Here is a 25,827-nt window from a genome sequence, read left to right as displayed (position 1 = left end):
CAGTGGCTCTGTTAATTATTTAAAATTAAAGACATAATCTGAAAACTAATAAAATATAAAACCACTGGATACTTCATGTTGTTAGTCCAATGAAAAATGAGCATGATTTTTTTTAGCACTTTGCTGTTCTCAAGTGCTTCTGCTTGACCGACTTTTCTTTGGCTTGGTTTCTCTCTCGACAGTTTTCCCCCAATCCTAGTTGTGTTCTAAAACTACCAAGCAGTCGAAACAGGAACCAACACAAAGATAAATCGACTATATAGAAGCACTTGGCAAAACTATATTGTGCTAAAAAACATATTATTTTTAATTGGAATAGCACCATTACACTTTCTGTAGAAATAATTAAGGTGTCATTATCAATACATTTTCTTTCAAATAAAAGAGCCTATGTTTGAATTGTTCATTTGCCTTGTGTACTAAATTTACTAGTACCACTACTAGGCTCTTATATGAAAAAATTCATAACCAAGAATTAATATAGAATGAATTTAGTTGAAGTGTTTTATTGTTATTAAATGTGCTTAAAAGTTTGAAAACGCTCTTGAGATTTAAGATATTAAGTTAGGTAAGTACCGTCATATGTGTACTAAAATTCAGACATATCATAAGTTGCTTACAAAAAAAACTGAAAGTTATAGAATTCTGAAAAAAGTAATTTAGGGTAGAATATTTAAAATATTGGAGCATAGTTTACAATCATCGATTATGAATATAAAACAATTGATACAACACTGAGAAAAAAAGAGGATGCGATTAACTTTTTTCCTCACAACTCTAACACTTTTTAGGTGTAAAAATATGTCAACATTTTTTAATGTTAATTTTACACCTTTTTAAGTCTAAAATTAACATGAAAAAGGGTAGTTTTAACCCCTAATACACCTAAAAAGCATAATATTTACACCGATTTCGGATCAATAATGCAGGATAAAATTAACATTTCCGGAATGTTAATTTAACTTTTTCGGATTTCTCTTAGTGAAGTAATATGTCTATCACAGTTTTAGTACATGGTATACTGTCAATTTTTATTCAGTTTACGTATGTATCATTTCACTTGCAGGATTTAGTACAAGTACTAGGAGGACTTGGTACACGTTAAAACAAGAGACCTCAAAGAAATTAATTGTTTTACGCATAAGAACATTTGAAGTACTACTGCTAAAAATATATTAGTCATATTCAAATGTCCCTGCGAGTGTCCCCTTTAGGTTTTTGGAGTTTACGACATGTGTGATAATTATTGAGCAGTAAAATCTACAAGCAGTAAGAGAACAATAGACCACGAATCCCAAAGAGTTGGGGTTCTCGAGTGGATGGTGACTTTTTGGCGGGACGCCATTCAATGGGAACGTACTGTTGAACAAATCTCTGTGCCCTGGGATATTTTGAGACTCACATATACACACAGGGACATATTTATAATATCGGATTCGCCTCAGCGGCCACCATTCTGGCCGCCACAAAATTTTGGCGGTTGCCATTCTCATGCGCTCTGCTCTGGCACCTTGTGAAATTCCTTCAATCACAACTCCAACATTTCTCGCGTGGCTCGCGAAGGTACTCTGACCATCAATTCCTCTGGTGACACAGTGACAGGTGATAAGATTGCAGATATTCGGGTCTAGCGTCACTGCGGACACATCTTCCGCATACACCACTATATAGTACCCATTTTTCCCCCGTGACGTCCGTCTTGGATGTCGTGGCCAAGCGGCATTCCTGCTATCACACTGATTAATTTATCTGCATTGAGGAATTGATAGCACGACCTAATCGACATGTCTTCAGTACTGTCAATAATTCTAGCTTTAGTCAATAAACCCATATTGCAAACCAACATAAATTTCTCTTTTGTGACAGTGAATGCCTCCACTTCTTTGCAGTTCGTCATCGGTCATCATTGAGATTGAATCTCTGCCATTATTGCGCACTTTATTTGGCTCTTTTTGCATTTTGCACTCTAATAAAATATACCCTGTCACATATGAAGCAACTATTGGCACGGGGAGGAAGGGATAGTGGCCAAGATAGCTTCGCGATATGCTCATCAGTGACAAGCGTTAAATTTTGATGAACTTGATGAGAACTTTAACTAATTTTTGCAAAATTGTCTACACAGGGTCAGCGAATGAAGTCGCAAACATAAAGCACTGCACTGTGCTAAATAATTTAATTTTTTATTGAACGAAATCAACACGAAATCCCGACGCAACATATCGCTAAAATATTTGTCATTTCACAAATTCGAAAAAATAATGGTCAGTGCACAAGAACTTTTGTTTGTAAACATGTTTCCTATAAGAGTGACAGAGATGACTAGATGTAGAACTCATTCATTCTCACTGAAATGTCAAAAACATATTTACAAAACAAAAGTTATTGTGCGATATGACCAGCGCACAATAAGTTTTGTTTGTAAACATGTTTTCAAAATTACCCATGAGAATGAGCGAGACGACTAGATCTAGATCTCACTCACTCTCATTGAAATGTCAAAAACATGTTTACTAAACAAAAGTTATTGTGCGTTGGGCAATAGGCATAACGTGGTGATAACTTTTGTTTGTAAACTTGTTTTGTAAATTTTCAAACAGTGTAAGCGAGATGACTAGATTTAGATCTCTTTCATTCTTATGTGCAACGCACAATAACTTTTGTTTTGTAAACATGTTTTTGATGTTTCAGTAAGAGTGAGTCATCTCGCTCACTCTCATAAAAAATATATTGAAAACATGTTTACAAACAAAAATTATTGTGCGTTGGACATTACTGATATGCCAAAACATATTTGCTAAACAAAAGTTATTGTATACTGGACCTTACAATAACTGAAATAATTTTCTTTATGTTCTTCATGTAATATCTATAATAAATTCTAAATTACAAAAACAAATTCAGAAAAATTTCGGTTAGACATGAATCTCAAAGCCATAATCCACCTCGTAGTCACTATCATCCTTACTAAATATTCTTAGACTTAATATAGAGTCTAAAAAAATTAATAAAGTAATAATTTAATATTAATTTAAATTTAGTAATTTTGAAGAAGTGTATTAACTAAAATCTATGAATTTTATTGTAATAATAATTAAAATTTAAGACAACTTATATTAAGTTTTGCTCATATATTTGAAAGCATAATTTTTGACTTTAAATAAATTAAATTAGTGGTAAAAAGCCGGACTGGCTCCACAAAAATTAGTTAAATTATACTTGAAGAGCATAATAATTGTTTTATTTTAAAATAAATTAGAATTAAAAAAATAAATAATTAAAATTAAGTCGGCCAAAAGTTTCTTGACAAATCAATGTTCGACAAACCAGATGGAAAAAATTATAGAAAAAAAATTAAAAAAATTTCTGTTTGGAAATAAATTTGTCTGTAATTCATTGATATTATTCATGTTTTCAAAAAAAAAAATTTCATACAAAAAATAGTTCTTCACCAAAAGTTGATCATTTTTTATCGGCCAAAAATTTCTTGACACATTCATAAAATTTACTCAAAATGGTCAAATATATACAACTACCTTCTTCTAACCCAGTTATGATTTGAAGTTATATAATTTCAGAGACAAATGGTGAGTTTGCATATTTCTAAAGTTTGCAATTGGGTATCAAGTCTATATTTTAATAGCTTAATAATTGAAAAAATCATAATTCGTTATGAAAAAAAATTAAAAATACATTTTTGATACAAACTTTAGCCGCAATTAATACAAACTGTCTTTAAATTTCAATGTACAGTGTGATACCAAGGTAAGAAGCTTCCAGTGTTCGATTTCTTTCCTTTGTATTAAGTTAAATTTTGTGATTTTTATCACTGCTCGAACTCAAAGAAAGAGAGCAGTTATATAATCCACTTTTTTTAACTTGTGATACGGCTAGAGGCCAAACGGTAAGAGATATTGATTTTTGTTCTTCGACGACTCCCCAATAAGTCAACATTATCTAAGACTGATTTTTTTTCTTTTTCTTAAAATAAAGAAATCAAAATCCTCTCATAATTCTGTTTTCAATTTATATTATTTATTTGATATTCTCTATTATGTTTCCAATATAATATTTATTGTGCATTCCTCACTATTTAAACAAACAATAAATTTTGTACAACAGATTTTATAGAGAACAAGCTATCTGGGCAGCTCATTAGTCTGAATTATTTCATGAAGTTTTCCAAGAGTTCTTATTGAATAATGTGGTAAACCGATATTGACAATCAGGAAATACGTTTCTGAGCCGCATTTTAATCCATAAAACCGAAAAATTGATCAAAAATACTTTAAACTATTTCACATATTCCTTGCAAGGATAATGCATTATTTAAACATTTGAAAATCGATATTTACCGATTATTTTCACTAATCAACTGTACAATCTGCTGCAACCAATTTAATTTGAAAATATATCTTCATGGCTTTAGCAGTGAGATAAATATGATTTCCCAATTAAATTTCTGGTGTGATCATTATAAATTTTTAATTTATAATTTTGTTAATCCTACATTTATTTATGAGTTGCTATGAATATTAGACTATGTGAATTATATTACACAAAGTTCATTATTCAGAAATTGATCTACAAATTGGCTGTGCTTAATTTGACAAAAGATTGATTTATTTTGCTGCCATCAATTTACATTTGCAAACATATTTATGTGTTATTGACAAAATTCTAATTTTCTCTCAGCACATTTTCACACTGGAAGGTCTAAAAATAAGTTTTAGGAATTAATAATGTGCAAGCAGTTGCCAAGAGCATGAGATAACTTTAGAAGATGCACTTGAAAATGTTAAAATTCTTATGACATAAAAAATACAGATTTATTTAAGTAGTAAAAATATGTATTTATTTTGCAGATTAATTAAAATTGTAATGCTTCTGCGCGTGGTTTGTAGCTTTACGAGTCGACATGTTTTTTTTTTTTCGATAAAATCGAATCAAAAAAATTGGCAATTCGATCATCAATTGTTGTAATTAATACGTTAATTAATAGTACTATTTCAATGAAAAGTGAAAAGGTGCAATATTTCTCCTGAGCATTTTTTTAGTACTACAAGAAGTTCCGGTTTGAGTGAAAACGGATAGATTGAATTTGATGAGAATTGCCTACTATTGGAAGCTCATTTATAAAATAATTGTTGAATTGTCCCTAAATGTATGCAAATATTTTTCACGCGGTGAATTTTAAATACATTTCTTCTGAACCGATGGCGTTGAAAAGATGCTGAAAAATTAGTGCCGAAACCGCTTTGCATACATCACGGCGTTTTTGTATCTTATTACTCAGATATCTCCTGTGGATATGCAAATTTTCTGTGTCACTGAAGTGAATTCGTGGGCCTTTTTTGGTCCCGAGAATTTCATTCAAAGCGTAACTCTCTGAAAACTGTTCTCTGTTTCTATTATCGACTTCTCTATGTGTTGGTTCCTGTAAGGACGGTTTTCCTCAGACTGCATCGTCTTCCAACATCACTAAACAGTCGTGACAGGAAATAATCGAAAAATCGATTAAGGTAAAATGCCCTCGAGTCGACCGTTCCTCGACTCGACAGGTTTTTAATATTCGAATGTTTTAATGATGAATTGCTATAAAATTGTCACTGATTCGTATTTATTTATGGAATAATTGACCTATTAATGTTAGATCATACGCTAAATATTAGTCCAAATATAAATAAATTGAACAAATAACTCTACCGGTCGAATTAAGTAACCGGACGACTTGAGGGCACTTTACCTTATGTAGGACTTAAAAACAGTCATGTGCTAAGAAAAATGTTTAGGAGAAATCTTTCTCCTTTTATTTATTTATTTTTATTTTTTTTTTGAAATAGCATCATAATCAAAATCTTGTTTAAGCCGCATATTTCACAGAAAAAAAATCTTTTACAAAATTGTTCGTAAATGTTTGTCAATTCCTACTGGGTACTCACAAAATGTTTGTAAATCGTGCAGCCCACAAAAAAGTCAGTAAAAATTTGACCTCTTTCACAAACTTTGTTCGTAACATGATCATTTAACAAACATTTTTTCATCTACAAATTGTTTGTACATTTTTGTCTGACAAAATTGTACGAACATTTTTTAGTTTGTTTACGAATATTTACAAACAAATTTTTTGTAAAAGAATAAAAAATGCTCGTTAAGTGATAATGTTACGAACCAATGTTTGGGTAAAAAATATAAACTTTTACGAACTTTTTACAGAGTTATACGATTTACGAACATTTATTAAGGTCCCAGTAGAAATTCATAAACATTTATGAACAATTTTATGATATACAGTCAAGTGTCCTAATCCGGGCGCTTAGCTATCTGGATCGTTTATGACTAATCCACTTAAAATAATATAATTATTTTTATTTCCGTAATATAGCCACTACAGTAACATAATATAACTATTCAAGTTTGAGAAAAAGCAAAAATAATATTTTTATCCATTAAATAAGTGAGTGCAATCGACTCATTTCAATCTTGTGCCAGCTGGGTTCTTCCTCAGCAGCGAAAGTGAAACTTACATGTAAGTGATAATGATTTGTAAGGCTTCGTGTAAGTCTTACTTTTCAACGAAATTTAAGCCATACGAAAGCTTTGCAAGTGTATTACTTTCAAAATGACTAACATATATGGTATATGAAAGGGTACACCATCATGTAAGGCTTAAGTAGAGTAAGGTGTAATGCTTTCTTTTAATCAACACGTAAACTATCCTAAAGCTTTACCATGTCTTGCTTTCATAAAATTTAGAAATAAGGTTTATGAAAGTTTATACTGTCATGTAAGGCATAAGTGCAGCAGGGTGCAAGTCTTTCCCTTCTTCGAAAATAAATCATTATGAAAGTTTTACTATGTATTGTTTACAAAATAATCAACATGTAAGTTTTATGAAGGATACATTATCATGTGAGACATAAGTATGCCTTGCGAATGGCTTACTAGAAATTTTCACTTTAAGAATATAATTCATGCGAGCTACACCGTAGTCCTGCTATAAATATTCAGTTGAATTATTTTAGTTCTATTCATCAATGGGGTTTAGTTTAACTAAAACCTAATATTAAGATAAATGATTATGAATATGATTCTTATGATCATATTTTAGAGTGACTTCTCTAATGAGAGTCACTTTAAGTTTTGAAAAGCGTTCGTCGGCCTTACATTTAAGGCTTACTTAGGTGACAAAAAAGTAGTTCTACAATGTTAAACGTCCATAAGAGTTAGTTTAACGTATGGCTTACAGGATGGTCCTTTTATAGGGGTTATCTAGAGCATTTTTTTGCCTTCTGGGATACTTTACATGAATGCATTTCTTATGGTTTACATGTATTTATTACTATAGTTTTACAGAATTTGCTTACAAATGCTTTACATGTGTATTTATGTAAAGCATCCTTGAAAGCCATAAAAATGTATCAATAGCTTTCCTATGCCTTACAAGTAAGGCTTACGTATGTGACAAAAGTGTGGTTATACCGTGTTAAACCTCCATAAGCGATAGTGATTAGTAAGGCTTACATGCACTAACATGTAAAACTTATGTAAGGCATCTTTTTGCTGCTGGGACTATTTTCGCTAATGACAGCTGATTGATTAAAAAACATTTATTGTTTTTTCCTTGTGAAAAAAAAATTAAATCCAAAGGTTTAATTAAAAGTGAATTACCCGGAAGGCGACCCAGTTAGTGCATGCTGACTTATTTCAGTATTATCATTATTTTATAAATTTTCTTTAATATTTTTGATAATTTTTTTTGTATAATGTTTCTGAATGACACAGTGAATAATTCTATGAATTTAGAAGAAGTAAAAAAGAATGTCACCAGTCCAAAAACAAGCATTTAAGTAGCACTCTTCGGAAAACGATCCAATTACCTCACCTTACTATATACTTTATTTTCTGTGTTCCTTGTTAAGTACCGAAAAGTAAGTTACAACAATTTTCTGTACCAAGCGATGAAATGCTTCGATAAATAACTGGCATGACTTTTTGCATTTTACAACCTAATCAGAAGAGCAATAGAGCATGCAAAAAGGGATGGAATTGTTCATGATAAAACATCACTGGATTTATGTGTCACTAAATTCGGAAGGCCAAAACGATTTTATATCTCAAAAAATCCAAATAGTAATTCATTGATATACTTTTGTGCCTCAACAACAATCACGATCACATGTTACGAAATATTTCTCTGAAACACCACAAAAATTCCTTCTTCTCTGTGAAGGTTTTTCTTACTATGTCACAGTGTTAAAAGTGCCTCTTTTCTTCGCTTTTTTTTGTGCTTTGGGATAGAAAAAGATTTTTAGATAATGACGCTCAGCTCATACAATAATAATCGTAAATCAGTCTTGTTAGATTTTCTCAGTTTTTTTCTCTGTTTCCCTGCACTCGTAAAAAATCCGCTTTGCTCCCAATGACCATGATTTATGTTGCTTAAACATCGTACAATGGTGGAGAAAAATTCCCATGAAGAATATTTCTTGGGTGTAGAATTTAGTAGTTGGTAAAGGGCATCTTAATCCCAAATAAACCCATTGGATGATTTTCACGGTCTCAGGTTGATTAAAGAAGCCCAAAATTGGGCTACCACAGACGATGGTAATCCCAAAAGCTCAACGACGAAAAAATAGAGAGATCCGTCATTTTCACACACCGCAACCTTCTTCTTAATTGAATTTTCACCATCTATCCTAAGAGATAGACGTATTCGATAAAGTGACCCAATTTTGGTGTCTTAGTAGGAAAATGTCACGTAATTTTAGTACAAATTTTATAAGTGAGATACTTTTCACTTCAATCTGCAATTTGCAATTTAAAAATTTTTTTCTGTCTCAAATTTTCATCTTCCGGATTCCCATCTCCCCATGAAAAGCTCCCTTCAGCCAGAAAATTGAGTTGAACTATTTGCAACTAACCATATTTGCACTTTTTCTCTTTATGCTTGATAAAAACTGAGTACTTTGCATTTTTAATAAAATTTCCACGCCAGATAGTTTAATGAACAATTGCTAAAAAGTTATCATATATTGTGTTTATATGAGAAGCATTAAAGTCAAATAGAAGAGGGAAAAAATTATAAATTTTTCCTGCACAAATTACAGTGATAAATTTGTACTTGACTACAAAATAGAATGCAAAAAGTTTTAAAATTCTGAATTAAAATAGAGCAATGGTGATATGAAGTGACAAATAATTTTTGTCAATTGTTTTTTTCAACCATAACATTTTTGTGCTATTAAATTGTAAAAAAGCAATAAAAATATAATGAAATATTTATATGTCAAGGATTTGATATAATTGAATTTACACATCTTTCACAAAAAAAATGATGGATTTCGTATTTAATATTTCTGAAATTTAGTACAGAATATATGCTCTCGCCTTACTAAAGATTTAGTCATCCTCATAGCCTCTGAAAAGTCTCAAAAAGTACATTAACGCGCATATTGTGATCTTATAAACTTTGTTTTTCGTTTTTTTTAGTACAAGCTTGTGCTAAATTATAACATTTACTTAACGAGTATAATTCAAATCCGAGAACATTTTTAAAAACTTATTTTGATGTTTTCCATAATGCCTCATGGTTGAAAAACCGCTCTCGTAGCATGTACTAAAAAGATTACTAAGAAAAACTATATATAATAAGTATTTATTTAAGTACTATTGTATTAAAAACTTTTCAAAGACGTGAAAAGGCACGATTTTCAGTCTGATACTGACTATATTGGTTTACTAATAATCCCTGTGATACAAATTTTAGTACAAATTTTAACAACTAAATCCGATAACATACATTCAATAATCGACTTCAAAGCGCGTCTTCAATTCAATTGCTTTCGGATTGAAATTAAAATTGAGAAAAAAACAAAGGATTTAGTACATAAATCGTCGGTTGCCTCAGCAACTGTGCTAACTGCATCTGCTTTGTGTCTGCATTCATTGCAAACGCCGCGCAGCGATGCGTTGCTTACAACGAATGCTGACACAAAGCAAATGCGGTTAGCACAGTTGCTGAGGCAAGCGACGAAATGTTCTTAAAAATTAGTAGGAGCAAAGAAAAATCGTCTGTTGGATCAGAAACTGTACTAAATGCATTTCCTTTGTGTCTGCATTCACCACGCATACACCATGCAACGATGCGTCAATTACAACGAATATAGATATAAAACAAATACAGTTAGCGCAGTTGCTAACCACCCGACGATATATCATACTCATTTGTTTGCTATTTTATGCTTTTCAGTCCCGAAGAAAGTTAAAAGTTATAGCTAAATATATTACGCCATTTTTTGTAGAAACAATCTCTAAATTTAGAACAAACTAATATTTTGTTTTGAAGATCACTCTTAAGCAGCCTTTCCATTAAAGAAAATAATAAATTAGATATTTTGCATCAAGTCTTATGATTCGAAAACCGATATTGCAGTATGTACTAAAAAAAATAAAGAAAGGAACTATACTCAACGCACAAGTATGAGCATTTCATGTACATAGTATATTAAAAACATTTTAAAGTCGCAAAAAAACAGAATTTTCAGTGAGGTACTGAGTATATTCCTGTACTAATAATACCTGGGATACTCATTTTAGTACTAATTTTAACAACTAAATCCGATAACAGACATTTATTGTATGACACAAAAACGCATGTTTAATGGAAAAACTTTAGAAGGATGCTTTTGGACTGAAATTATAATTGAAAATAGTCTAAAGATTTAGTACACAAATGTATTTCAAAAATTAGTAGAGGCAAAGAAAAATACCATACTTATTTGTGTGCTATTTTATGCGTTTTAGACCCAAAGAAAGTTAAAAGTTACAGTCGATGCGTGACTTCATTTTAATAGCAATAAACCCTAGATTTAGTACAAAATAAACTTTCATTTTGACAAGTTTATTAGTACTTCAATGCGCGTAATCGTTGATTTTTTGCCATAACTTCAAAAATTGCTGCAAAATAGAGATAGAGGATTGAAAAACAAATATAAGATAGTATTAAAGTGTCAGGCCTAATACGATATTCAATTTTAATATTCAGTACTAAAAGCTAAAATAACTATCCCTTGAAAATTCCTGAGATTTAGTAATATTTATGAAAAAACTTTGGTGATTTTCTTGGTCAAGATATACCACTACATGGTAATGCACAAACTATATTTTTCGTCTTTATTACCGAGTTTAGTACATGAATGTTTGTACTATTTTTTATTTTTAGTTTTTTTTTTAATATTTACTATATTTTTCTATTTTACAATTTGAACAAACAATAATTTCCAAGAAAATAACTGAAGAAAATGAATTTATACTAGGATATAGATATTTGGATAGACATTAAAAATTTAGTACTGCTATGTAAATAAAATTTATTTTAAAGTTCAAATGATAAGAATACATCATCTAAGAATATTGAATAAAATGAGACACTTGCTGTTGCAGAGTTATTTGTAAATATATAATAGGAGGTTTCAATGGGTCAAGTGGTAGAGCACTGTCTCTATGATGCAAGTGTCCCGGGTTCGAATCGCCTTTAGGTCACCAGGAATTTTTCTCGCGTTGAAGGTGTTCGGATTGCATCCAGTGAGCTTCACTGCACTTGATTCCACGGGCATGGGACTGACAAACTCATCCCGTACAAGAAAAAATAATAATGCATGTCTAGAAATCCCCTTGCGGGAAGGCCTTGTTCCTTCATGGAATGTTGTGCCAGCATTATTGTTATTATTATTATAATGGGAAATTCACTTATTTAAATGTACTAAATTACCTGATGATAGAAATAATATAAAGTACTGAAGTCCTATAATATGTGGTATTTCATCCAATTCATCTCCCTTTATTTATTTTTTTTATTTTTTTAAGGTTATTTTACACAAATTTCATTGATAGAAGCATCTTATGCTTGTACTAAATATTCATCCTAATCTAAATTTGTCAAAATTTTCAAATATTTTCAATGCAACAGCTCAACCGTGTGCATGGTACTGTTGACGGAAAGCAATCCAATTTTAGATATATTACAGGATTATTGCCTCAGTAGCTAATTTAGCCACGCTAGCATTATTTATTAATGCAAAATTCTGCATTTTATGAGTGGAATTGAATTAAAAATTCACTGTCTGATATTATAAATTTCATAGGAATACAGAAAAAAAGCCCGTACATCTACATGAAATGCTATATACCAATGTGTCGCCATTTAATATAAATTAAGTCAATTAATTTGTATGAATAGTGGACAACTCATAAATACCCCAGAGACTAGCCGGAGTCAAGTGAAATTTCGGACGATTGAAACATATTCCATTCCCAAACTCGGCGGGAAGGTCGGCCAACCAAAAAAGCCCGGGAGAATGGGAAGCTGAAAGCTTTCATAGAGGTTTTGTATGTAAGTTGTGTTCAAACATTATTCAGCCCGTCAGCTGTACTACATCCAAATACGAAAAAAATAATGATATACACTAACTCTCGTACTATGCTGCGAACGTTTGGAAAATCCGATTCTGTTGGACGGTGATGGTGGCTGCATAAATAATGCCAGCAATGAAAATGTGGATTAGTAGAGAGATTTTCAGTGGAGGACAAACTTTTATCCCGAGCTGAAATTTAATAACACAGATTACCCATTCTGAGTTAGGATAAAAAATATCAACACTACACTTAATGCCCTTAAGGGAATGCTCCTGTACAATGCAATTTCCTATTCTGAAACGTTCACACGGAATTCTCATGAATTCGTTATCTAAATTCCAGCCACAAAAAACAAAATTGTTTAGTCTTCAGTTGTGTACAGGACAACAGGAAAAATATATTTTGCTTTTAACTAAGAGAAAATTGACAATTGTTTAACGTACAATACTTTCTGTCTTTCTTTCCCAAATAAAGAGAGTTGGTTTCCTTGAGAAAATTCCTGAAAAACTGACCTATTTTAAAAGAGAGTTCTAGTACAAATTTCAAAAGAGACAAAAACGTAAGTACATCAATCAATGACCTACGTCAATATTATTGTTTTGGTCTTATAGTGTAATCTTACAAAATTCGTAAGTATTTTATATTTCCTATCAAAAACGGGTTTAACTCTTTCGTCTCCTTTGGGACTCTGGGTACCCATAGAAACAACATTTTTTTAGACTATCTAGAATTGATAAAAATCCGATTCTTCTGGATAATTACAAGCTATAAGGATGTCCAAGTCTAGGATATTTTTTGCAGGATCCTAATTAACTCCTGAGCTTAGATATTTTTGGTCAAAAATCGTAAATTTTCGATTTTCTGCTTCCTTGCAGATATTGTGACTTTTTTTTAAATATTTTTCTAGACCAGAATAAGAAAAAACCTCTCAGGGCCAATAAGTATGATAACTAGCAATTACAGATTACATAAATTCGAAAAACATTTTTTTCTTAAATTTTCAAAAAACTTGTTCAAACTTTATGGGTACTCTCGTCCTCAAAAATCTAGAGGTCAAATGTAAGGTTATCATAGAGAGAGATTAGAGATTAGAGGTCAAATGTAATTTGTCTTAGTTTTGATGTGATTTTGCATTATTGAGGGATTTTCATGCAATTTACGTTATATATGAGTGTGTAAACTCCGTAAACTCAATATCTATATGCACATGAATCAAAAATTGTTGCATTTCAAAAAGTTTGTCGCCCGAATTTCTGTCTATTTCGGCTGACATTTCGGTCCGATATGATCGAATTTGAGAGAGTCTACTGAAATAACCCGTCAAATCATTGCTCTACCTGCCAATTTTACTCGGAGGTTTTTTGAATTGCAACGGTATATTCTAGTACATTTAGAGAAATACTGTAGATTTTCGGCAGAATTTCTGTCTAGAAAATCTGTAGATTTTCGGCAGAAATTCTTCCGAAAATCTGCAGATTCTCGGCAGAATTTCTGCATAAGAAATCTGCATAGTCTCCATTGTCTCAACAAAAATATTGTTGATTTATCAAGAAACTGTAGAAGGTACAAAGAAAATGGTATGCTGTGCTTAACAAGCATTGCAGAATAAACATTTTAGATGAGTAAAAAGATACAAGACAAAAATACTAATTTCTTAAAAATCGCCCATGAAATGATACAAAAACACGAAATTTAGGTCAACACTATGTTTAAAGTTATCACTTCACTATTCTCTACTTATAACACGACTTCGCAGAATTCTTTATCTTATATAAACACTGTGATATCACCAAGAATAACTCTATTGAATTTTGCAAACTTCAGTGAAAAATATTCCATCTTTTCTGACACAGCTGTCTGGAAAGTTTGGAGTGTAGAAAAATCTACAGAAAATCGGCAAAATATCTACAGAAATTCGTCAGAGTATGCACCAGGATTCGTCAAAAAATCTCCAAAAAATTCTGACGAATTTTGTCCCAAGCCCAAATAAAATTCGTAGGAATATCTACAGATTTCTCGGCAGATTTTCGGCAGAGGTGTAGATATTTTCTGCGGAAATCTGCAAGATATCTGACGAAATTATTTGACGGGAATTGTAATAAAATTCCAAGCGGGAACGACATTTTTACCAATATGGCCGACGATTTTGACATTTGGCAGAGTAGGAGATTGCTTTCGGGGAAGTTTTTCCTGTTTTTCCTGATTTTAATAAATTGTGATTGTAAAGGAAGTGGTTTTTTGGGTTTTTGGAGAAAGCTTAATGTGTCTGCAATAACATCGTATTGAGAGAAATGTGTTTTAAAGTGTTATTGTGTGAAATATTTTGAGAAATCTGTTGGCAAGCAGGAATTTGGTGTCTTCTTGACCACATCCTGGACATCCCACAAGATACTGGTCAATAATTCTTCTTGTTTTAGTGATCAACATTGCAAAGGAGTCATTTGACACGTAAAAATTGATATTATTGGCTTTGAAATTTGTCTCCTTTTCGTTCTTTTGGGGACGAGAGTACCCATGAGTTTTCCAATTTCTCAGAGGCGGAAAAAATTCTTTCTCTACAAAAGTGTCATATTTGACCACTAAGACTTACAATAAAGTGAGTTTTACTGAAATTCGTTCGCTGGATATGTTGTGGTCCGGAAAGAGTTAAGCTAATACATATCATACATATCAAATTTTAATTATTTTGTTAGCTTTAATTATTCACTTCAGTAATAGTTGTGTTGATCAAGACGATCAACCCTCTTGATGCCTCAATTTTGCGAGAATTGAGGCAATTTGCGTTCAAGTTTATATTTTGAATCTTGATATTTGTCTATTTCAAACTACGAAAATGTAACGAGAGCTTTCGAACTACTTCAGACCGTTTTTCCCTAATCCCTTTCCTATTTCCTAATTCAATAAAATAAAACATTAAATCAATTCTGGCATAGGCAAAGCAATAGACTCACTCAATTTCGTTGTTTTCAAACTCCAATTCTCCTTGAAGAGGTTCGTAGTCCTTTCCAGCCTTGGCGGTACCATCTTCCGCCCAGTAGGGTATAATCACTTTTCCGCGCGCACCCGAAAAACGCTGAACTTTGAGTTCATATGTACCGACCGACTCCACTACCTCGTGATCTTTGGAGCTGAATGCGAAAATGCCACCATGATCGTCATCGAGGATCATGACAGTAGCGACTTTGGGTGTTGAGAGAATGGCCGGTTCGGAGACATTACTTAGGCGCACATAGAAGTGTTCATCCTGTTCGAACACCTCATCATCGATAACTTCAATGGAGAAGCGTTGTTCATCGACACCAGGGGCAAAGGTAAGAGTACCCTTCTTGCCCACATAGTCACTACCCGCTTCGGCGGACCCATCCTCTGTCTCGAAATCGACAGTAATGTGACACGAAAGATCTCCGCGACGCACGACACGCACCTCAAACTCGCCGCAGTTTTCCATGACGGTGTAGTGGCCTGGTTCGAAGTATACCTTGCATACCGTATCATCATCCACTTCGTCCACATCCACGCGCTGCAGTTCGGCCTTAACCTCGCTGAGGTCGCTCTGTGCACGTTCGGAGATCTTCCGCATAATATTACCGCTACCCATCATTTTTCGGGTAGCTTGAATACGATAGAATGCCCGAGACTTTGGTCCGCGATTCATCAATTGCTCCTGCGCCATTATCTCAAGATTTTCAAGATCATTCTGTGGGTACTTCTTCCTCAGATCCTTGAGGGTTGATATGTACTCACGACGCGCTTCCTCAAAATCATTAATTTCCTGACTAACATCGCCATTCTCTTCCAGCACCTTAATACCATCATCGCGATTGTTCATCTCTAGCCCTGCATCACCCTCAACCTGGACTATCACACCGCGCTTATTCATGCGATACTGCTTCCCAATGTACTTATAGATCAGGAGACGCTTGTCAGCAATATAGGCCGTGAGTACGGTGGCGGGGAAGAAGAGGAAGGTGAGGAACCCCTCCCACACATCCACGCGGCCCGGTGTGAATTGGGCCAGGATCAGGTAGAGCCAGATGTACGCAAACACCGACCACGTGGCCGTCACGAAGAAGACACGCAAGTGCTTGATCTTGCGCACCTCACCATTGGGGATCACCATAACACATATAGCGATGATCACGAAGAGATTGTACGCGGCCGAACCGACAATGGTGCCGGGTCCGAGATCACCGGCATTGAAATTCTTCGCAATAATCTCTATGATCGAGAGGAGGATCTCAGGTGCACTCGATCCAAGTGCCATCAGTGTCAAATTCGCTACAGTTTCATTCCACACGCGCACCACAACAATTTGTGTTTCACCGTCGGGTTTGCGGATCTTCACTTCCTTTTCCTTGGACGTTATAACCTCAATAGCGGCCATAAATCGATCAGATACAATGGACACGCCAATAAAGAGATAGATGAGGGCTAGAAAATACACAAGACCGCGTGCAAAGCGATCACCAAATGTTAGATTTGTTGTTGGTTGCCACACTGGTATCACCAATCCATCTACGCATTTTCCCTCCTCACTGTCATTGATGGTGGAATTTGCATCTTCACTGGCAGCTGCGGGTGCGATCGCACAAATCGCCAATGCCAGCGAACAGATAAATACTGTCACGATCTTCATTTTTGTCAACTCCACCTAATCCTTGTTCGAACAATATTAAAGCGTTCTTGGGAGGTTCTTGTCACCAAAAGCCTGTCTATCACGAATTCCCTTTCGAGTGATCGGCACACTTTTTTTTTCTTCACATATAATCACCCACCACCGGTCTGTCAAAATGATCACTGTATGGGGGCAGGAGAATGTGAAAGTGATTCTCTTGTGAACAAACAATCACAACGGGTATTCTATTTTCAGATCAACGATCGTCTTCACTTCAATATATTGTTGTGACGACAGTAGATGATTGAAAGTGATTGAGAAAAGGTCGCGATCGCGATTAATTTAGTGCCTATACACAGAGTTTATGTTGGTCTGCCCACGATCCAACTGATCACTGGTCGATTGATTGGTTTTGGTGATCAATTGGGAACGGATGCTGCCTGGAGCTTTGCAATTTGGATGGTAAATTGTTCACAACAGGAAGATGCCAATGATCTCAGTGATAACAACTGATGATGGCAATTTTGGGCCCAGGAAGCTGGGCCAAAAGTTCCATATTTAGGTTGCACCAACACACAAAAATAGATCACCACGATCCCACGGTGCTTCTGCAACTGATGCGTTCCCTCCGATCGCAAAAACACTACACGAGAATTTTTGCACAAACTGTAAATTAGCTGGCTGTCTTGCGCTCTGGCACGCGCGAAATCGATGGTCCTATTGAGTTAATGCGTTATTTGGAAATTCAACACTGGACGCACGCACTCTCTCTTCAATAAGATTTCCAATCAAGTGCACCGTGTTTGGAAAAATTGCACTTTTTCGATATATATAGAGAAGAAGAAGAAAAAAACACTATGGTATGGCCAATGCACATTCACAGCCACAATCCACTTTGACACACTTCAATCATTCAGCGACCTTATTAATTTTCTATGCTGAAGAGTCACTGTCGGGTTGTTTCCTTCCTCTTGAGGCTCATATATTGAATGTTTTTGTGAAGAGGGGGACGAGTATGTGTGTTATCTCATGTAATGTTTGAAACTATAAATAAATTTGAAGCTATTTTCACCTTGTCCACCAAAAATAATCCCAGTTTCGCGAGTGTACGGTCTTCAGCGTGAAGACAAATGACAACAGCTGATCACGATCATCGATCACATTCACTCACGCCCCGTCTCATTCGTGCATTCGCACTAAGAAAAAAAAGAAACCCCGAAAAGAATAAGCTGTCAACACTTTGGTAATGGTTAGAAAATATATTTTCCTTTGATCACCGTTGCCAGTGCATCATCGACTGGGCATTGTGGTTGTGGGGATTTGGTATGTAAGCTCCAGCCCACTTTGGCAAGAAATTTCTTATCAGACCGGCTCTAATCGGTCACAGCGATATTCCTCTGCGCACACTATGTCAGCAAATGCGGATGGCACGCCGAATTGAGAATCCCGATCGAGTCACACAATCCTTCACTTGATTCTCTATTCCCCATTCACCAAAACTATTATCGGCCCGTTTTGCCACAACCGTCTTGCTCGGTGGCTATTTTTAGCCCCATTTCGCTTCGACCCGTCACACGTTCACGCACACAGATTCTTCAGTGTGAACACTCTCCTCACCAGTCACCTCACACTCCACCACCTTGGGCCAGAATCCCCCTTTTTCCCGCACACAATCCACACTGGGGACGTTAGATCGCACCGAGACTCCAGACCCCGATGATTCACCAAATCCACCACGTGTTAACGTTCTGCCCCGTACTAACGGTATTCGTTGAGGGATCTTTCACTGTTTTCGTGTTTCCGGGAGTCTGGTGTACACCTATTGCCTATTTTTAAATTAGGCCCCCTACTTTTTGGGAAAATTCCCCAATATGTGAAGAAAACCTTTTGCACAATCCTCTTCAAAAAATCACTTGATCTTCACTGAGTCACTTGAGAGATTTTTTTAAGGACACGACACGACTCTCACACGACTGGAAGGCAACTGTTCGGGGCGCGTTTGCGAGTTTATTTTTTTGGAGGAGAAAAAAGGGTGCACAGGACCAGAAGATTAGGTGCCTCAGGCTAAGAATATAACCGAACAACACACCGCACGAACACACCGTCGCGATCGAGTTGAAGTGACTCTCTCGACTGACTGATGAGTAACTCTCTCTCGTTAGCCCGACCACAAGTCACGGCACGCAGAATTGTGGCGTCGCTAGTGCCTCCACCACCACGGAGACCCAAACAACACGCGCCAAGGTATACCCTCAGCACTCCAGATCACCAACTTCCCAGACAACAGGGGCGAAGATTGGCGATTTGGGTGCACCTTCTGGATGGTACGCACAAGAAGAAAAAAAAATAAAGATTGTGGAGAGAAATCTTTCTTTTGCCGCGTGAAGCAAATAGACGTCGCGATGCGTTCTCGTTGTCGAGTCGACTGATGGGCGCACCGTTTCGGATGGCTGATGTTCGCGCAAAACTTGAGACACAGAGAGAGGCCACAACTTTTCCTTCACCGCATTTCACTCTCAGAGAGCACAGGGAGCGTGCACGGTTCTCATGGTGGGGCAATTGCATGCAAATTTGAAAGCAGCGCGCATTCGCATTCTCCGGTATCAGCGGGAGAGTGCGCTTCCACTCGACGCTCTCTGTGCAAAGAACTGGAAAGAGAGAACCTGAGTTGGTGTGCGTATGCTATAGTGATGGAATCATTGTCTACCGCTTAATCTAATACTTGACGTAAGGTCATAAATCTCAATTGTTTACACATGTCAGAGTAAGATTGTTGACAGTCTATCCAAGTTTATCAAAATAACTCAGTATACCGAGCTCTTCATCATATGGCACTTCGATATCCGGCTGATATGACACTTGTTAAATACCCCGTCTGAGAAATTGAGTTTAAATCAAAACCTGATTTAACCCCTATTTTTCATACCATACTTTGAAGAAGCTCCCATACAAAATACCCCTTACAAAATATGTAGCACAAGTTTTACACACCCCCATATCGGAACATATCGGGACCATTCCTTAATAATAATAATAATAATAATAATATTAATAATAATAATAATAATAATAGTAATAATAATAATGCTGGCGCAACATTCCATGAAGGAACTAGGCCTTCCCACAAGGGGATTTCTTGACATGTATTATTATTTTTACTTGTACGGGATGAGGTTGCCAGTAACATACCCGTGGAATCAAGTGCAGTGAAGCTCACTGGATGCAATCCGAACACCTTTAACGCCAGAAAAATTCCTGGTGATCTAAAGGCGATTCGAACCCGGGACAGTTGCATCATAGAGCGAGTGCTCTACCACTTGACCCAATGAGTGCCCTACCATTCCTTACTAGTCTCCTGGAAAAGGGACCCCCGCGGCATAATTCCAAGAGCCGCGAATCAGGTGTCTTCACATCTTCGGGGTTGAAGTTAGCTCTAAAGTGAGCCATTATCGTAGCCCTCAAAGTCACCACCCCAACTTAACATTGGTACAGTTTACTTAAAAGAGTCGTCGTCACGACGGGCTTTCTCCTTCCAACTCTTCTAAGCTCAACAGTCCTACTACGAATACGATGAACATTGTTTTGCGCTCGAAGTGGCTTGCATCGGAACTAATGAATTAGCGTTGTCGGCCGTGTGCTCAGCTATCACTGACACCATTAAATATTTTGCAAGAGATTTTTCAATTTCCTAATTAGTGCACAATTTTTGTAATTTGAGTGGACAAAACAGTGCACGGATGTCATTACAGAATAATAAAGTACAGTGATGTCAATTTTAATAACACGGATTATGACCTGGATTAGAATTTATTCCTTCTATAGCTTCAAACTAAAGGGGATGTTTGTCCCCTGTGTGAAGCTATAGAAGGAATAAATTCTAATCCAGGTCATAATCCGTGTTATTAAAATTTCCATCAAGTATAACTGATTCAACACTTTCCAATACAGTGATGTCATTTTTTCGGAAGGTGTCAGAGACAATTTCATTCGTCCGCCATTTATATTCGTGAAAAATCCATTTTTTAATTAAGTCCTATCATTCAAATCTTAGCCTTAACCCTTTAAGGACGAGAGGGTCAAAAATCGGTAGTCAAAAAAATCACTTTTTCTGGCCTTTTAGAGCAAAACATGACTTTAGACGGTCGCAGGAAAAATTTAATTTTTGGGTCACCGGTGACCCAATCGTCCTTAAAGGGTTAAAGGGTTAAAGGCTTAAAAAATGCCGACAACCAAGTGTGAAATAGCGCTGGGCTCCCTTACACTGTGCCAGATGAGAACGGGAGCCGACCATTGATGGATTCAAAATATTCTTTACAATGCATGCAGTTTCTCCAATGGTAATAAAAGTTTTATTTTTCAATTTTAATGAAGTATTCTTAATAAAATTGATATAAATGAAAAGTAATACGACAGGAAGAAAATTCTGTTCTTCTTGGACAGAATATAAATTCACACAGAACAAAGTATAAAAACTATTTATCAGATCCAAAAAGTGTAAATCTTATTTTGTCCCTCAATCATCCGGATATCAGACAGCTTTGTATATTGGTTCCGCAACTAAGATATAATTGTCATATTTGAATTTAACTCTTATATCCATGACGCATTTAAGGATCGCGACCCCTAGCGGGATTTTAACAAGTATTAAGTTATGATACTAATGTTTTGAGTACAGCGTCTAAGAAGGTGAAAGCTACATCTAGTATTATAATATAATTGTTTCGGTCTAGAACATTAAGCAGAACGGCAAAGTTACTACAACAAGGTGGGCCCTACGGAAACAGAATTGCAAACTCTCGGCCGCATTTATGAAGAGCATTCTACAATAGGTTTTTAATTCCGTATATGAGGAGGAACGATTCCGGACCTTTATAATCATGAGCTGTATGAGTGCTACTCTCTGAGAGGTAACCACAGTCAAGCAAATATGCCACAATAGGTTCCAGTCCGGGGGGGGGGGCTGATCATCTAGTTCGCAAACATAAAAACGACCTGGTCTGGAAAGTCTTTAGGGGCGAACTCTATGTTTGAGGAAACTTAGTCAACCCAGTCTCCGGTGGACCGACGGTGTGGATCAAGACATTAGGCCATTTGCGGTGAGGAACTGAAGTATAGTGAAGCGTAACTGACTTTAGTGGCGATGGGTTCTGAGTTAGGCCAAGACCAGCAATTGGTTGTACGGTTATACCCCCGCTTAAATAAGTATTAGTAGTATAACAATATTAGTACACTGTATTTATCCTTGCTTTCCAAGATTCTTAGTTCTCATAAGCCATGAAAAGTTATTCAATCTTTTCAACTGTTAAAGTCTGAAGAATTGAGAATCCCTTGACTTGACTTTTTCATAAGACAAAATTTCCCCAAAAATCTATTTCGATATGAACAACTAAGTTCCTTGAGCGTGTTGTTTCTTGACTTCTGTATTTTAAAGTTGTTATAATTTTGTTACGGTTCTAGAAGTCACGACCCATTCGACAGTTGTTAACTCAGTTGACGGCCTAACCGAAGGTTGGAAGGACCTTTCAAACGTTTAAAGACAAAAAATTTCTTTAACTCAAAATAGGAAACTTTAACACCAGGGACAGTAGAACGCGGTATTGACCATTGGCTCCTTTCTCCTTTAATTTCTCAAGCTGACATTTCGAAGGGGATTTCTCCTCCGAAACGTCGCTCCTGATACTAAATTTACCGGCCGAAAATTATCTAGAAAACTTTAACTTTGAAATTACATATTTAATTTAAATCCATAAGATATCTTTACGTCAGATTTGAGGTGATAGATCGTATTAATAATAAAATTACTTGTTCAGAATGGCTAAATATAATTACCTATAAATGATTTTTCCTGTAAAAAAATCAAATATCTGGCTCAAAAGGACCAAAAATGTACTCCTGTCAAAAACAACTTTTATTAGACAATTAGACTGCGTTTCATTACAACTTCGAATATAAACTTATTAAAAATGTCTTCGCAACTGAAACTATCACGTAATGACGCGTTTAATGTTGAGATATATCACCAAAGAAGCACTAATATAGAAAGAATATATGCTTTACAACATCTTTTTTCCTTGACGATCTAGAATCTTTCTAGACTGAACTCCTCTATGAGGACATATCCTCTCTTTCTTACGTGTTAAATTGTCATTGAGATCATCGTGAAGTTAGCAGCGCACTAGGAATTCCAATTGCATAAATTGCATCAAACTTTAATTTTTAGAACTTTCGTACACGTGGATACTCACAAATCCTTTTCATATCAAAACAATCTGTTGCGCTCAATTCAGTTCAAAATATTACAATCCAAAGAGATGGGAAACATTAAGAAGAATAGAGGAAATAAATGGAGATAACGTAAATGCCCAACTCTGGCAAAGACACGCTCCTTCTTTAAGAGGCCCCATATGTTCCTCTTAATTTAAAAAGTATTTGTGCTTTGTAGTATTAGTTCTAAAATTTTATTGAAATTATTTAAGAGACTTTTTTTTCACAACGGACTTTGCAATTATACGAATAAATGTTATATTAGTTTGTTTTTTTTTCAGCAATTACCTTTATTGCTAAATTTAATTCTAAATCAAAAGCTAGAGAAGGAATGAAACGTTGTTTGAATAACACAACTTTTGCAACTAATTTTACTTCACTTTGAATGGAAAATTAGCTATGTTGAAACTTTCAAAAGCACACAGAGAGGCTGGATCATAGAGATGATGGCATTTCCTCATCGTTGTACCTATCAAAGAAGGAAAACTCAATATAAGTTTGCGACATTCATCAAGAGTGTCAGCAAAAGCTTATAGTAATTTCTTTTGAGTAAAAGAGAGGTTTGCTGAAAGTCTTTAATCCTTGGTTACCATTGCACAATTTTATAAAACTAAATAATGTAAATAATTAAGAATATAATTGGAAAACTTTAGATTATACAACATAGGATAAATAAGGTTTTTAGGGCTTATAAGTCTTTAACCTTTCATTTTTTAACCATTTAAGGACGGGATGCTCAAAAATAAGGGATGAGAAAATCACTTTTATGATTTTCTTAAGCAAAACTAAATTTAGATGGCCGGCAGATGCCTGGTTAATCAGAAATTTATCTATGGCTAGACCTAATTATCTCGTACAACACTCCGTTATATTCGAAACACTTTCCCTTCTTTTAGGCACAGAAATGCAAAATTATCTTTATAAAATAAATTAACAACCAGTAAAAAACTAATGATAAGCCCAGATAAGCTTACGGTAGTTGAGATTCTTTACAGAAAACCTTGTAATTCGTGCATCTCGTGGTCCTTCCAACTCGGAATGTTTGAAAATTCAATGGTGAGTTGAATTTTGAGGTTAAAGAGTCGCGTGGAGCCAATGTAATTCGTATTTACAGACAATTTCTTAATTCTTAAAAATCCTAATCTGTTAAGCAATATTGTTCAACATTAAGTAAATTTCTATGACTTAAAAGATCGTACCAAGATATGAAGAATATTAATGACCAAAAGTATTTTCTTCATTAGTAAAACTACTTTCTCCCTAACCGGAAGGTTGAATAAGATTTTTCTCACTTACCCTGGGCCTGATTGATCATCTGCTGTTGCCACTGGAGTCTGCAAGAAAGGAAAAGAGCATTAAGTTTCCCGAAAAATCCAACCAAAATTATCAAAGGAAATCTCCAGAAATTTCCCAGAGTCCACAATTATTTTTCAGGGATAAACACAATCTCTTTGGACTCACCAGGCCTTCTGGAGATCCTCGCTGGAGCTGCCGGGGTATTCCCACAAACAGTTCCCGGTGTTTCTGGTTCTGCTCCTCTTTCTGCTCATATTCGACTCAACTGTGATCTCCAAAGACACTCTTTATGCACTTTAAGATACATTTTATGAACTTCTTTTCGGATTAGAGACACATGACTTCCAGAGATCGCAGAATACTATTCTGGAGCCTCTAACTGGCAAAGGGATGCGTGGAGGATATGACTTTTATTTCCTCCATGCCGAGTTTCCCTAATCTCACTTTGATTATTCACTCCCGGAAAGCAGGCAAAGGTGCTTGCTTTTCTTGTTTGGAAACAATTAATGCCACTCGGGATTACTTTTATAATAACAGATACACTACACTTTTCCTTTGGCTTCCCACAAACCCATCCACAACGGAATTTCCCAGAAAAACCTGTGATTTATTCACAGAAACACTCTTCACTCTTTTCACTGAAATACTTTATTTCTTGCATACCACCACTTCCTCCGTAAAAAATACTAAAGTCTCACATCAATAAGATGCCCAAGGAACCCCACTCACGAAGTTCACATAAAAATCTAGGAAAATCTTGCGGGAAAACACGAAAAAGTGGGAAAACGCAAGAGCCTCGAAAAAGCTTCCAAAGCTCCCACGTAGCGGAACTGCAGTGATAAAATAATAAGGAAGGCGCATCTAAAGGGGAAGAGCACCGTCAACGTGATTCCTCGATCTTGAAACCGCTCAATCCATTTTTCCGTCACTTTGAAAAATAAATATGAATAAAAGTTAAATAAAATTGTTATTTTACACAAGATAATTAGATTTCACACTGTAATTCACATTCACAAGTCTATTGGGAGCATTTTCGTGGAACACAAGCAAGAAAATTTTTTAAACTTATTAAATATTTTAGAGAACGACATTGCTAAGGTTTTTAAGTAACTTTTAGCCTTGAAAAAAGAAATCTGCAAGGGTCGAGGAGACTGAAAATGATCTGAAAATTCCTATTCCAAAAGAAATTGTAATTATATTACAAAAATTACTGAGAATTATTAAAATTTATGGGT

The 25,827-nt window shown here is 35.2% G+C and overlaps 1 protein-coding gene across 3 annotated transcripts in view; it reads right to left on the bottom strand.

Moving 5' to 3' along the window:
* Window positions 1-19,459, bottom strand: part of LOC129798183 (sodium/calcium exchanger 1) — a 326,830-nt gene extending 307,371 nt beyond the window's left edge. For 2 of the 3 annotated variants that reach the window (XM_055841206.1, XM_055841207.1), the window contains exon 1: window positions 15,369-19,459. In XM_055841206.1, coding sequence (XP_055697181.1) covers window positions 15,369-17,053 — 1,685 coding nt within the window. In that variant the 5' untranslated portion in view covers window positions 17,054-19,459. The remainder of the gene's footprint in view (window positions 1-15,368) is intronic. The other variant, XM_055841205.1, reaches the window with a different exon arrangement.
* Window positions 19,460-25,827: the final 6,368 nt, after the last annotated feature.

The sequence above is a fragment of the Phlebotomus papatasi genome, chromosome 1 (genome assembly GCF_024763615.1).
Source record: "Phlebotomus papatasi isolate M1 chromosome 1, Ppap_2.1, whole genome shotgun sequence".
Lineage (NCBI taxonomy): Eukaryota > Metazoa > Arthropoda > Insecta > Diptera > Psychodidae > Phlebotomus > Phlebotomus papatasi.
This window is presented reverse-complemented; position numbering and strand designations above follow the sequence as displayed.